The sequence below is a fragment of the Phasianus colchicus genome, chromosome 7 (assembly GCF_987193195.1).
Source record: "Phasianus colchicus chromosome 7, bPhaCol1.hap1.1, whole genome shotgun sequence".
NCBI lineage: Eukaryota > Metazoa > Chordata > Aves > Galliformes > Phasianidae > Phasianus > Phasianus colchicus.
The window spans coordinates 33,742,629-33,754,642 of NC_143442.1; the positions used below are offsets into that span (position 1 = coordinate 33,742,629).

General features: G+C 45.9%; 1 protein-coding gene across 3 annotated transcripts in view; it reads left to right on the forward strand.

The window, feature by feature from the left end:
- Window positions 1-12,014, forward strand: part of VWC2L (von Willebrand factor C domain containing 2 like) — a 37,565-nt gene that overhangs the window by 8,804 nt on the left and 16,747 nt on the right. For all 3 annotated transcript variants that reach the window (XM_031604579.2, XM_090144472.1, XM_090144471.1), the window contains exon 3: window positions 7,856-7,985. In XM_031604579.2, coding sequence (XP_031460439.1) covers window positions 7,856-7,985 — 130 coding nt within the window. The remainder of the gene's footprint in view (window positions 1-7,855; window positions 7,986-12,014) is intronic.

Genomic DNA, 12,014 nt, shown 5'->3' on the forward strand with positions numbered 1-12,014 from the left:
TTGAAATGGACGAGATCCAAAACAGCGTGATAGAGAATCACCAGGAATATTTTTACTCATCCCTCGGTGCAGTGCAGAATTTGGCCTATGCATGCAAACCCAAAGGTTGGTATTATTCCAGTAAATGTGACACAGGAATGAACATGTGCCCGATGTTTGTATGGCCAAAGCTGTGGCTGTGCTTTCAGATATTTGCTCCAGGAAACGGCCCATTGCTTCTGCCTGCAGCCAGATGAGAGGGATGGCCAGAAAGCTGGAAATATCTGTCTGCATGGCCAGACAGAGGGTAGAATCCAGCCTAAAGTTTTGGAGACGGTGCTTGGGAAGGTCAATGAAAGACACGTTTGATCCTTGGCCTGCCCAGGCTGTGTCCCTCTCTGTCACCTGAGCTCTCTGTAGGAGTGATGAGCATGAGGTCCTCCAGTTGTCAGCTTATCACTAAGGGTGTTTCCCATAGAAATCTTCCCAGATGATGGGCAAAAGGTTTAGACAATCATATCCCACCGGAGCAAGGGGGAGCACAGGTATGTGGCTTTTGCTGCTGGAACGTGCTTTGTGCAGAATTGCACTGATTGAAAATAATGCTTAATTAAATAATTATCCTAGTTATTGTTTTTAAAACTGTAATTAAATAAGTCAGCTAATGAGAGCGCTCAGACTCGCTGCAAAATAAAAATTCACGTGGATCCCACTGGGATGTTCAGTCCCGTCAGATCCTCTTCTGTGGACTTTGCCTCACCCACATTGCCAGCTGCCAGAAAGTCACAAGTTGGGCTGGACCATCAAAAGAGTCAGATAATGGAGAATGAGAGACAAAACCAGGAGCAAGTCAGCATTTGATACAATCTGTTTGCCCTTTCCCTGCTCTCAGCACGCAGTGAAAACTGTGCCACTGTCAAAGCCTGGAACAAAGGAAACCAAAAGCCCAGCAAACCCAAGCAGACATGCACAGGGCTGGCGTAGACCCATGGTGTGGACACAAGGCTTGAGCCTCTGTGCTGTCAGCAACATGAAGTGAAAAAAACAGCTCAGCTCGGGACCTCTGCTTGGACATATGCTTGGCTTCAGCCAGCATCTCTTTTCTTGGGAATAGAAAAAGGGGGTAAAGCATCAGAGCGTGTTAACAGAGATGTGTAAGGAGCTCTTGATTGCAGCACCTGCACCAGAGCAAACCCTCAGCTTGTGGAGGTGAGCAAGAGCAAAGCAGTCAGCATGAAGCTGCTGATCTTGCCTCCTTCTCCCATCTCCTGGCATGGATGAAGAAGGAAGCAGCAGATTGAGCTGTAGGGAAATCTAACATGGAAAGGATCAGCTTCCCAAACAGGTCTTTGGTTCACTTCTCCTTACTCCAGGAGAATTTCACCTTGACGTGGCTCCTTTGTGGGCAGTGGTGAGAGCAGACAGGGAGGAATGGAGAGCAGAAAGCTGCCAGCTGGGCCCAGTTTCCCTCCCAGTTTACATGGAGCTTAACAAATGTGAAGAGCACACCGACATTTTGCCTATGTCCAAGTGGGGCTGTACATCCCACGTTTGAGCCACAGTCCTATCTGTCATATCCGTAGTATTTTGAAAGAAGTCCTGTTCCCTGTGCATGTCTGAACTGAAAAAGTATCATAATCGAGTCATAAAAATCATCTCCAAAGCAGTGCAGACCTTGGTTCCCTCTGCCCCGGGGTCTGCAACCATTGTCAGGAATAAAATGAGACGTATATCAAAACAAAGAGAGCAGAAGTGCAGAGTCATGTTGTTATGCTCTCAGTGGAAAAAAGCAACCACGAGACTGCAGATGTGCAGCACCCATGGAAAAAGGGCCAGTGCTTGGCTCAAGGTGGTAACGGAGAGGTTCTCCAGACCCAGGAGACTCGTGAACCCATTGGGTTGTATGGCATGTAGCAAAGACATGAGCACAAAGCCCAGCCACTGGGCTGCTGGTAGATGTGAATAGATGAGTATCAGTTAGGAACAACCACAACAGAGCTTTGGTTGACAGGTGAGAGCATCTCTGGGCGAAGAAAATTAGGCAGGTCATCTTCAACCTGCTTGTGCTGTGACTGTGTTGAGTGTAGGGTGGAGTGACCATCTATAGCAAATGTTTTCTGTAACATATTTGCACCTCTTGTCGTTTGCACTGAGTGAGAAATGTCACTGCATTCCAGCCTTGTATTGAAGGCTCCCTTAGAAAAACAGAATCTCCTCTCAGCATCGGCTTCTTGGAATCCAGCTCCTTGTTTTAGCCCATCTGCAGCATGGTGCAAGCATTTTTCAAGTTTTGGATGGCACATCTCATTTGTATTGCCAGTTCTCCATGTGAGTAGGATACAGCTCCAGTATTTCGCTGCAAGTAAATTATCTAATGACTTAGTACTTTTTTCCTGTTGCAAAATCATTTGCAACCCGATGGTGTTTTCTGTCATTATACTCGTCTATAATCACTCACCAGATTGTTTATTTGAGCAACTTTCCACCAATGGGAAATCCATTGCCTTTGCTGTAGTGTAGCTGATACTCTGTCTCTGCCAAGTTGGATGGATGTGTTTGGTTGTTGTTTTTTTTTTTAAGTGACAAAAATGATTGCAGTTTTTACCCCATGCACATTATTGTATCAGCGCACACGTACACATGCACAGAGCCATTTCCCAGACTTCTAACACAATCTAGACAGTGGCTTGTGTGCAAGGGTGGAAGGAGCAGTGCTGGAATCTGTCTCGCCTTCAGGTGGGACTCACTGTTCTCTGCAGTTTGACATCTGCCAAATTTCTCCGTTGTAAGCATGCTCTGAACTTTCCTGCCATCTCCTGCTAATCTGCCTGAGATCACAGGCAATTTCAATAACAATGAAAATGATTCTAATTTCAACTCCAGGAGTATCTTCAATGAACGCTGTCCCAGTTTCTCTTTATTCCTCTCCCCTGGTTTATGACTTCCCACCTCAGCTGTAATGTGGAAACCATTTCCACCTCCGATTTTATTCATCGGGTTCTTTGTCACTTTCTTCCCTTACTTGCTTCCTGCCAATAAATTCACAGCCTGAAACTAGCTACAGAAATCATCTCCATCAGAATTGCGATTGTCCTTCGTGTCATTAAAAGTTACAGCTGCTCTTAAGATGTAAGTGCCCAATTTGACAGACTTCACTTTGCATTGCTCTGCTTCCCCTGCTGTTCTATCAGCACGGAGCAGGATGCCATCAGTAGAGCCCATCTGAGGAGGGAGGGGGTGCAATTGCTGTATGAACACCGGTGCAAACTTTCTCCAAATCTAAGAGATTGGTGGTGGTGAAGATGGTCTTTGGGGTTCCTCCCATGACTCTCAGTGCTCCAAAGGGATGGGACACATCCAGTCCTTACCTGGGAGGTACAGCACATGTGGATACCACTGGTGGATCAAATGTGTGCAGATCCAGGTTGGATCCATTGCATTCAAAACCTTGACATCATCAGAATGGAGATGGTGGCAGCTCCTACCCTTTTAAGGCATTTGCACTTCTTTTTCTAGCACGCTCTTACAGGGAACAAAGCATAGCAGCTCTATGTTCAGTGAAACTGCCATGCACAGCGGTTTTGCCTTGGCAGCATAGTCTAAAAAAGGCACATACTTATGTACCATTTCCTTTTCAGTAAGGTTAACAAGCTTGATGAAGTTCCCAGTGATACCCAGTCTTGGCGCCTTCCTGGCGCTTGCTGTGATGTGATGGATCCCTGAGTTCCCATGGGGCTCAGAAAGAAGTTCCACTGGGTTTACTTCTGTTCTGTGCCATTTCTTACTCCAGTCAACCAAGCGTATTTCCCAGTTATTCTGTGCATTCTGTAAAGGTACCCATTTAGCTGTGAAGAACTGTGAAGAGGGCCCAACTGCAGGCCTGTCGAATGAAGTGGAAATACTCAGTGTCCTACCAACTTGAACAGCCCCGTGTGATGATCAGTATGTGTCTATTGTAACATGGTTAGATGGATGTAAACACTTACACGAAGCCTTTCTATTTCCTTCCTCAAAGCAAAGATCAAGTGTTTGTGATATAATAGGCGTGGAGTTTGTATCACTCTGTAGCTATGTGTGATTGATGAAGGGCTATTGTGTGATAGGCAGAGAGTGCAAGGACACTGTGAATCCATTTATCCGTTTTCTTTTCTCCACCTCTCCCTAAAGTCTGGGAAGTATTAGTGTTAAGGCTGAAGAACTGCTTGATCTTGCTATCTGTCTGGCTAAAGCCCTCCAGTGTAGAGCTCTCAGAGGTATGAAGTTTGTGGTCGTATGAAACCTAAGGGCCAGGGAAGGACCTGGTCCTGTAAGGAAGGGAACCCCTTGTCGTTGTGAGGAGTAGCTGGGTGATGCTAGCAAGCAACATTCTGGCACATGTGCTGGCATTTGCTCCTAGACAAGGTGAAAATGTTGGGAAGCAAGAGTGAAGTTTAGGAGATATGGTATCCACGCTAGTGTGGCTTCTTGATTTCCCCTGCTCAGAGCATAACTTGTTTCCTCTGCTGCCTTTTCCATTTGTTTGTTTGCATCATCTATCAAGTTTATAATGATGTGCTCACACACATAAAATCTTTATTAGCCATGCATATTCTCTATCCTCTCTTTTAATTTTCCTTCCCTCTTTCTTTGTTAATGAGCCTGGTGGGTTGCAGATGTTTCCCATTTGACAACACCTGAGACTCAGGTTCTCCAGCCGTGCTGTTGGATTGAGCACTCCTCCCTCCTGCAGCCCCAACCAGACCTGGGGTTACAGCCTTCCTTGAGATCAGTAGTCTGGCAACTGAAATGGAAGTTGGGCCGTGACATGTGGATGTCACATCCACTTACAACCATCTTGGCTTGACTTGGCCCCTGCACAGACAATAGCATCAAAGAGGGCATTTCTCCCAAAAGAAGTTAGTGCTCTCAGTCCTGACATAAGTGAAAAGTGGGTAAAAAAGGCTTTGAGGTGCTTTGCACCAGTTTTTCCAAGTCAAAATACAGTACTGGAATCTTTGACAAAAACCAGTTTGCTCCTTTGGTTTTAATGGCAAGTCCATTTCTCAGAACACACATTGAAAAGTAAGGAGCCACGCAGTTCTGTCTGTTGTGACTGTGAACTTTTGTTCACTGTCCTTTTGTTTTGGACAATGGTGAGAAGAATGTTTCTGCACCAGTATGTCTTGAAATCCTTCTTAACAAATCCTTCCCTGGAGACCTTCTCAGAGATTGTTCTGCCTCGGACAGGTGGAGTGTATAAATCATCTTCTAGCCCAAGCCTTTTATGATCCTTTAATCTTAGCACTTTTTCCCAGAGCATCATCTCATGGGACACGATAAAATGCATTCACTGTCCATGTGGGAATGTGGCACAGCCTCTGATTTGTGTCCTTTCTCTATCGTACTTTAGGAACCCTCTGTAATTTTTCAGCCTGGTTTTTCAATAGGGATGGGTGCGTCTTCTCAGGAGCTGGTGTTGACTAGGGGATGAACTTCAGCAGATACAAAAGGATAAACCATCCATCAGGTGATAGATCTTTAAATCCCAATTCTGGAACATGTCAAGATTGGCAGAGCTGCATGGTAGATCCCGTGAAATGATCCCGAGGCACAGCAAGTGGGAGAAGGTGCTGTGATGTTCATAAAGGAAGTGGGTGGGAAGGCTGGAGTGGAGGCGAGCCACAGTACAGGGACACCAGTAAATGAACAAAGTGCTCAGACAGAGGGAGATCCCGGAGGCAAGACCGTGTCGTTTGACCTTGGTAAGGTGGGGAGGAGTTGGTGGCTGAGAAAGTCCTGCCATTCGTGCCAGAGCAGCCTTTTTGTTTGCTGGCTGCCTGCTCCTTGCACTGCCAAGGCATGCTTTTATTCTGATAATTGTATGCGGTTCTTCCCTCCTGAAAAGCTGCTTTCAGTGTCAAGCAGCATCATGGTTTATTACAGTGTCATTTTCAAGTTACACCGACAACACAATAGCAAAAGATGTGTATGTCATGTCTCATTTACTCAGTAGCACGGTCGTTCAGGGGCATCTTCTGCATCTGCTGATCCTCTTCAAGCAATAGATTGAGCTGCAGTCCTGAAAATGCACCACATTATTTCTTAGAATTGCAGCTCCTGGAATAGTGGAGGTGGGGGCAAGCCCTGAAGAATACATCACTGAAAGCCTCCACGAATCATAAGATCTACTTCTAGTGCTCCATATAATTAGCGATTAAAATGAGTAAAAACAAAGCAGCAATTTTCTTATTGATCCCTCAGCAAATAGTTCTGTCTATTTTCTTCTGCATTGTTTCTTCTTATTAAATAGCCTTGAATAAGAAATGTCAGTCAAATGAATTTAGATTCCTGGTGCTTCAGACAGAAATCAAAGCAGGATTGAATGAGGAAAGATAATTAGAGAGAGGAATTCCACCTCCACAGACTTCTTCCCTTGCTCAAGGAGTGCTGATTTTATCTAAATTGCCAAAGCCGTGAGCAAATAAGAGGTGATGGGAATTATAGACTGCAGATGCTGAGACAAAGCAAGGGAGGCTTTAATTTGTGCGTTTTAAGGTAGAAATGAATTTCCAGGGAATAAATTATTTGACGCGAGACATATGGAGCTTCTTAGAGGTGAAGTGAAAAGCTTTTTACCTGCCAGAACCAGGGCTCACGGGGTTGTGCCTGTCTTGTAGACGTGAGTGATGCATCACTGAGGTTTGAAGCACATGGGGATGATGCCTTTTTTCGTTTGCATCCACTTGCTTGTTTTGGATGCGGAGTAAATCCCACTGCTGCAGATTCCCAGCGATGCAAAGCAGGGTTTGTTCCATCACTCACATTTCCTAGCTGAAGTGGATCTACCATTGCTGAGGAGCTGGGAGTTAGATGTTGAACCCACAGGTACCGAAAGGAAGTTATTTTCCTTTCGGGTTCCTTTGGCATCCTTTCTTAGCTCTGTTGCCACTGTCTCAGACACGTAAGGGTACTGGGAGCCTTGCACACTGACCTTTCTGTTTTTCAACAGAATTTTCACAGCTTCTCTTAGAGTGATACAGTGACAACTCTACCATTTGGAGGCGTATAGATTCCTGTTTGAATTGATGGAGCTTAAACAAAGCCATTTAGCTGGGTGCTTTAATCCCAAATTCACTGACTTCAGCAGTTATTCAGGCTCTTAATTATTCACATGCTCAGTGCAAAGCACTTTCTCACCAACCTTGTTGAAACAGGCAGAAGCAGGGCCAGGGCCAGGTCTGATGGTTGTGTTACAGGAGTGCTTACAGACCCTCGACTCAGGTGCTGCACAAACATGGAATTGAATGTTTTTGCCTCTCCAACACTATTTTCCTGTGCTCTGAGAACTGGAAGCCAAACACATAGAGGGTCTAGTGGATGGAAGAGCCAGCTCCACAGCATCTTCCTGACAGCCTGGGATTTGCTGCCTGGGCTGGTCTATGTGAGATAACGAGTGTGACCTGGAAGATCAGCATGTCCTCCTGGATCCATCCGTTCCTGGGAAGAGCCACCATTCGTGGTCTTCCAAAGACCCTGTATAACAAACAGAGCAGAGCTGTGTGCTCTATGTCACTTGAGCACGTAGAGGCCACTCCATCTCACCCGGTGGTCTCTGCTTGGTCTTCCTACTGAAGAACATTCAAGTCTGAAAAAAGATTAAAAAAAAAAACCACTCACCCTCTGCAGGAAAAACACCACACTCACTGCTTTTTCTGATGTTCTGGTTGCCTATTTCAGATATTGCTATTTTATCCTACAGGTTGATTTGTGTTACCCATGCTGAACCGATGCGGTCAAGAGGTATTAAACGTTGATGTGTTTATCTTATGGCAAGATAGAAATGTTGCAAACTTTTGAGCTACGGGAAGAAATGGGCTAATTTGAGATTTGTTCCTAGCCCTCGCCATGCGAATGGTGTCGCTGCGAGCCCAGCAATGAAGTTCACTGTGTTGTAGCAGACTGCGCAGTTCCCGAGTGTGTCAACCCAGTCTATGAACCAGAGCAGTGTTGTCCGGTCTGCAAAAATGGTAAGAAAGTACTGTATTGGCTTTAACAGAGATATAAAGGAAACATTTCATTAAATGTCATTACCGATGCATCGCCAGGAGGTTTGCTTCCATTGGCACAGATTGGCACTGGGGCTGTGACTTCTCCTTGTGTGTGGGTGTCAGATACGAGACAGCTGCTCTGAAAATTAAGGCTCCCCTTCCTTGTGTTTTCTCATTGCCTTTGGTGTGATTGCTGGTTTAAGCAAGGCTTTTTAGGATTGAGTCATGATGTTGGTGATGGTCATTTCATGCCGTTGCTTTATTTTTTTCTCATGATTTGTCTCACGTGATTTGTCCCTGCATAAAGTGCTAGTGATTATTACTTAAGGCCGGGGCAAAACTCATTGAGATCAATGACAGAACTCCCTCTGGGTCTGCTAAAACTCTGGCCAAGCCAGTAACACTGTAAGTCGTGTGCTGGAGTCTGTGTGTGTAGCATTGGCCCTCACCGTCTTGCTGAAACAGTTTCATGAATTGGTCTTGGATTTGCCAATACTTCCAAGAAAGGCTTTGGGATGGCTGAAAGTACCTCTTTGGAAAATCAATCTGCTTCCAAGAAGGTCTCTCTGGTCCCATTCCACAGCCCTTAGACACATACATTTCTGCAAAAGCACCTTTCTCCTAATGTTGATGTGAAGACAGATCGAGAGGTGAGCTGGCGTCACATAAACCCTCTCATGGCTTTCTTAACATGTAAGTGGCTGCATCAGCTCGTCTTCTCATGTTTAGAATTTGCTATCCTTATGTATTACCCCCTACACTCATCACTGCTGTAGAATGAAAGAGTAATGGTTGTTTTTGGATCACAAATGAAAATGTTTACAGAGAAATAACATTTTCAGCATATTTTCTGGTCTTCTAAGATAGAGAAAAAGCAAAATACTGGAAATGCAAAGTATTCCGACCTAAAGAATTGGAAAAATTCTGAGCAGTTTGGAAAAAAAAGGTTTTTGTTTAGAATTTTATGTTGTTATTGAAAAGCAGAAAAACGTCCATAGGAAATGTCATTAGTTTGTCATCAGCAGACTTTGGAGAGAAGGTGGTTATGGCCAGCTCTATCTAACATCTTGGGGTATGGTCCATCTTGGCAGGGTGTGAGGTTTCCAGCACTGAAAGAAGACTGTTGAGAGGCACCCTGCCCTGGGAGTTGCTGTGGCCATCTCTGTGTCTGTCACCAGCATTTACAGGGAGGCTCATTTAAACTCAAATGAAGAGCGTTAGTGTGTGTCTGACCACCTCTGTGTTCCCTTTGCATACAGGGTTCCATGCTGGTTCACATCCCACAGATCCAAGCTGTGAGCATTGCTCAGGCTTCTCATGAGTACACTCCCAAAGGTGTCTTCATAGAAGCCCAGGAGCTGCTGCATTTCCCTACCAACCCTTCCCCACCATGACCATTTCCCCCAGTGAATGAAGAACTCCAGGGTACAAGGTAGTGGTTGGACCCTCAGCTAGATGCCAACGGGTTCACTATTGGGGCTTTGTCCATGGATTTCTTGAGTTTCTCTACTCCTCCCTTCCCTCTCCTGTTGAAGACACAGCTAGAAAGCTCTCTGAAATCTGGTTTAGGCAGGGAAGTATTTCTTAACACCCTCTTAAAGCAGCCTACGCATCTTGGGTGTCTCTGGGGCCACGGAGGTCAGGGCTTGCAGTGAGTGAAGGCGATGCGGTGGTGTGCTCATCCCTTGGGGTGTATCTGCATGGAGGTGCTGCGGACTTTATCCTTCAGAAGCAGAATGAAATAATTCACAGAGAGACAGAAATAAGGTAGTGCTAAAATAGTCTCTGTTGTCCCATGTTGCTCTTCTTGGATGCGGCTTCAAAAGCAGAGCCCACCCTTCACCTCCCTCTTAACATTTTGGTAACTTCATATGAAAGAATAACAGAGACGGCTGTGTCTCTTCCCCTCTGAAACCCTCTGACAAATCCTAATGAATGAGGATCACAACACTTTAAGCTGTCTGCTCATCTTGAGACCACAATTTTATCTTTCGGCTCTCCACTGCAGCCAGTCAATTAAAGTTCGGTTTCACAAATGCATGAAGATAACACAAGCTGACAGTCCTACTTAAATGACCAAACTCCCGTTTTCTTTAATGTCTTTTTTCCCCCCTGTTCCATTGAGTAGCTTTTGCTTCCTACCAGAGCAGTGAAGACATTACAGTGCCGTGTCTCGGTGCGATGAAAAGGTTTTAGCTCAGCCTCAGTCTGCGGTCATCCTTTTAGACTGGCAAAGAGAAGAAGCTCAAGGGATATAGCTGTTGGGGGGAAGAAAAAGTTAATCCCTGGAACCACACGTAGTGCAAATCCTCATTTCAGAAGCTGATCCTTAAAATGTTGGTGTTTGGGGTTAAAACAGTGCCCTGCATCATTTGCTGCGCTCTGCTAGCAGCGTGGTCTGCCTGCTTGCTTAGCTGTTGCTGCCATTAAGTGGAGAATAATTTCCTCTTGATACGTTCAGATGGATTTTTGTGCCTTTCTTAATTATGTCTTGCCAAGGGCAAAAGTGCTGCGAAGCAGCGAGGTTAATGCAAAAATCTGTTGATGTGAACGTACCTGACCCGAAGATTCATAAAAAGCCAATATCAATTTCCCTCCCTCCGCCATCGTTTAAGAGCAGTCTGAAAAGCAGATTTATCCCTTACTGTCAAAAGAAATACCCAACTCTTGTCTCTTTGCAGCTCGCGCAAAGCCGGCTCTGCTTGGCGAGGGACCCGGAGCCGAGTTCAGCAGGAGGTGATTTTGGGGGCTCCCGTGTCCCCGTTTGTCAGAGCGCATTGTGAGGGCGATGGCTCCAGGTGCTGCGCAGCATTTCTGTCGCGGAGATGAAAGGTCACTGGCTTTCACATTTCCTGGTAGTGACAGACCGCAGAATTATGGCCCCGAGACGTTATTTCGAGGCGCTGTGGCTGCTCCAGACAAAAGTGTGTCAGCTGTTGTTAACTCTCTCCTCTGCAGGATCAAAACCGTGCCTCCCACTGCTAAATCCCAGCTCGGGGCTGTCCACAAGCAGTCCTGCAGCTATGCCACAGCCTTTCCAAGCAGAAATCTCTCCCACAATCCCCATCCCCCTGCACCTAGCGCCCAGGTGTCATTCTTACCCCCCCGACCCCACACTCTTTGTTTCCAAACCTCCCCATAAGTCAGCTCTCATTATGATGGCACGTGGTTGTTAAGTCCTTCATGCATCACTGCAGCGTTGCTCTTTGCCTTTCCTTTAGCCCTTTGGATGTGGTCTACAAGCATCTGGTGTGTTGTAGGGACGAGGGTGGATAGTGATAGGAGAAGGGGGAATGGGCTTAAACTGAGACAGGGGAGGTTTAGGTTGGATATTAGGAGGAAGTTTTTCACACAGAGGGTGTGAGACACTGGAACAGGTTGCCCAAGGAGGCTGTGGATGCCCCATCCCTGCAGGCATTCAAGGCCAGGCTGGATGTGGCTCTGGGCAGCCTGGTCTGCTGGTTGGTGGCCCTGCACATAGCAGGGGGTTGGAACTGGATGAGCACTGTGGTCCTTTGCAACCCAGGCCATTCTATGATTCTATGACAGGAGGGATCCCTACTTTATCATCGCTCATCTCTTCCCCTCCTGCAGTTTGCAAACCTGTGGGCCATTGGCACATCCCTCCACCTTTTGCTGCTTTGCAGAAGCAAAAAGCAGCGTGAAATAAAACTCAGATATGGTTTCAAATGAAGCTCACAGTGCATGAGGAAGGGCTGGAGGAGAGCAGAGGGCTGCAGGATTCCCAGGTGCCCACCCGGCTCCCTATTTCACAAATTGCTCCTTCAGAATCGTATCCGAAAATAATCTCGGCTTTAGCAAAAGTTTGTCGTTGTGGGGGATTCTGTGGCACAGCTGTGTCAGGGACATTAATTTAAAAATTCCAATAAGAGCCACAATAGAATTGTTAACTCCTTTCCCCTCTCTGAAGTGTGAAATTCTTTTCAGAGCATTTCAAAAGCGCCTTCGCCCATTTACACATACATTAACGAAATTGCTAAAATATTA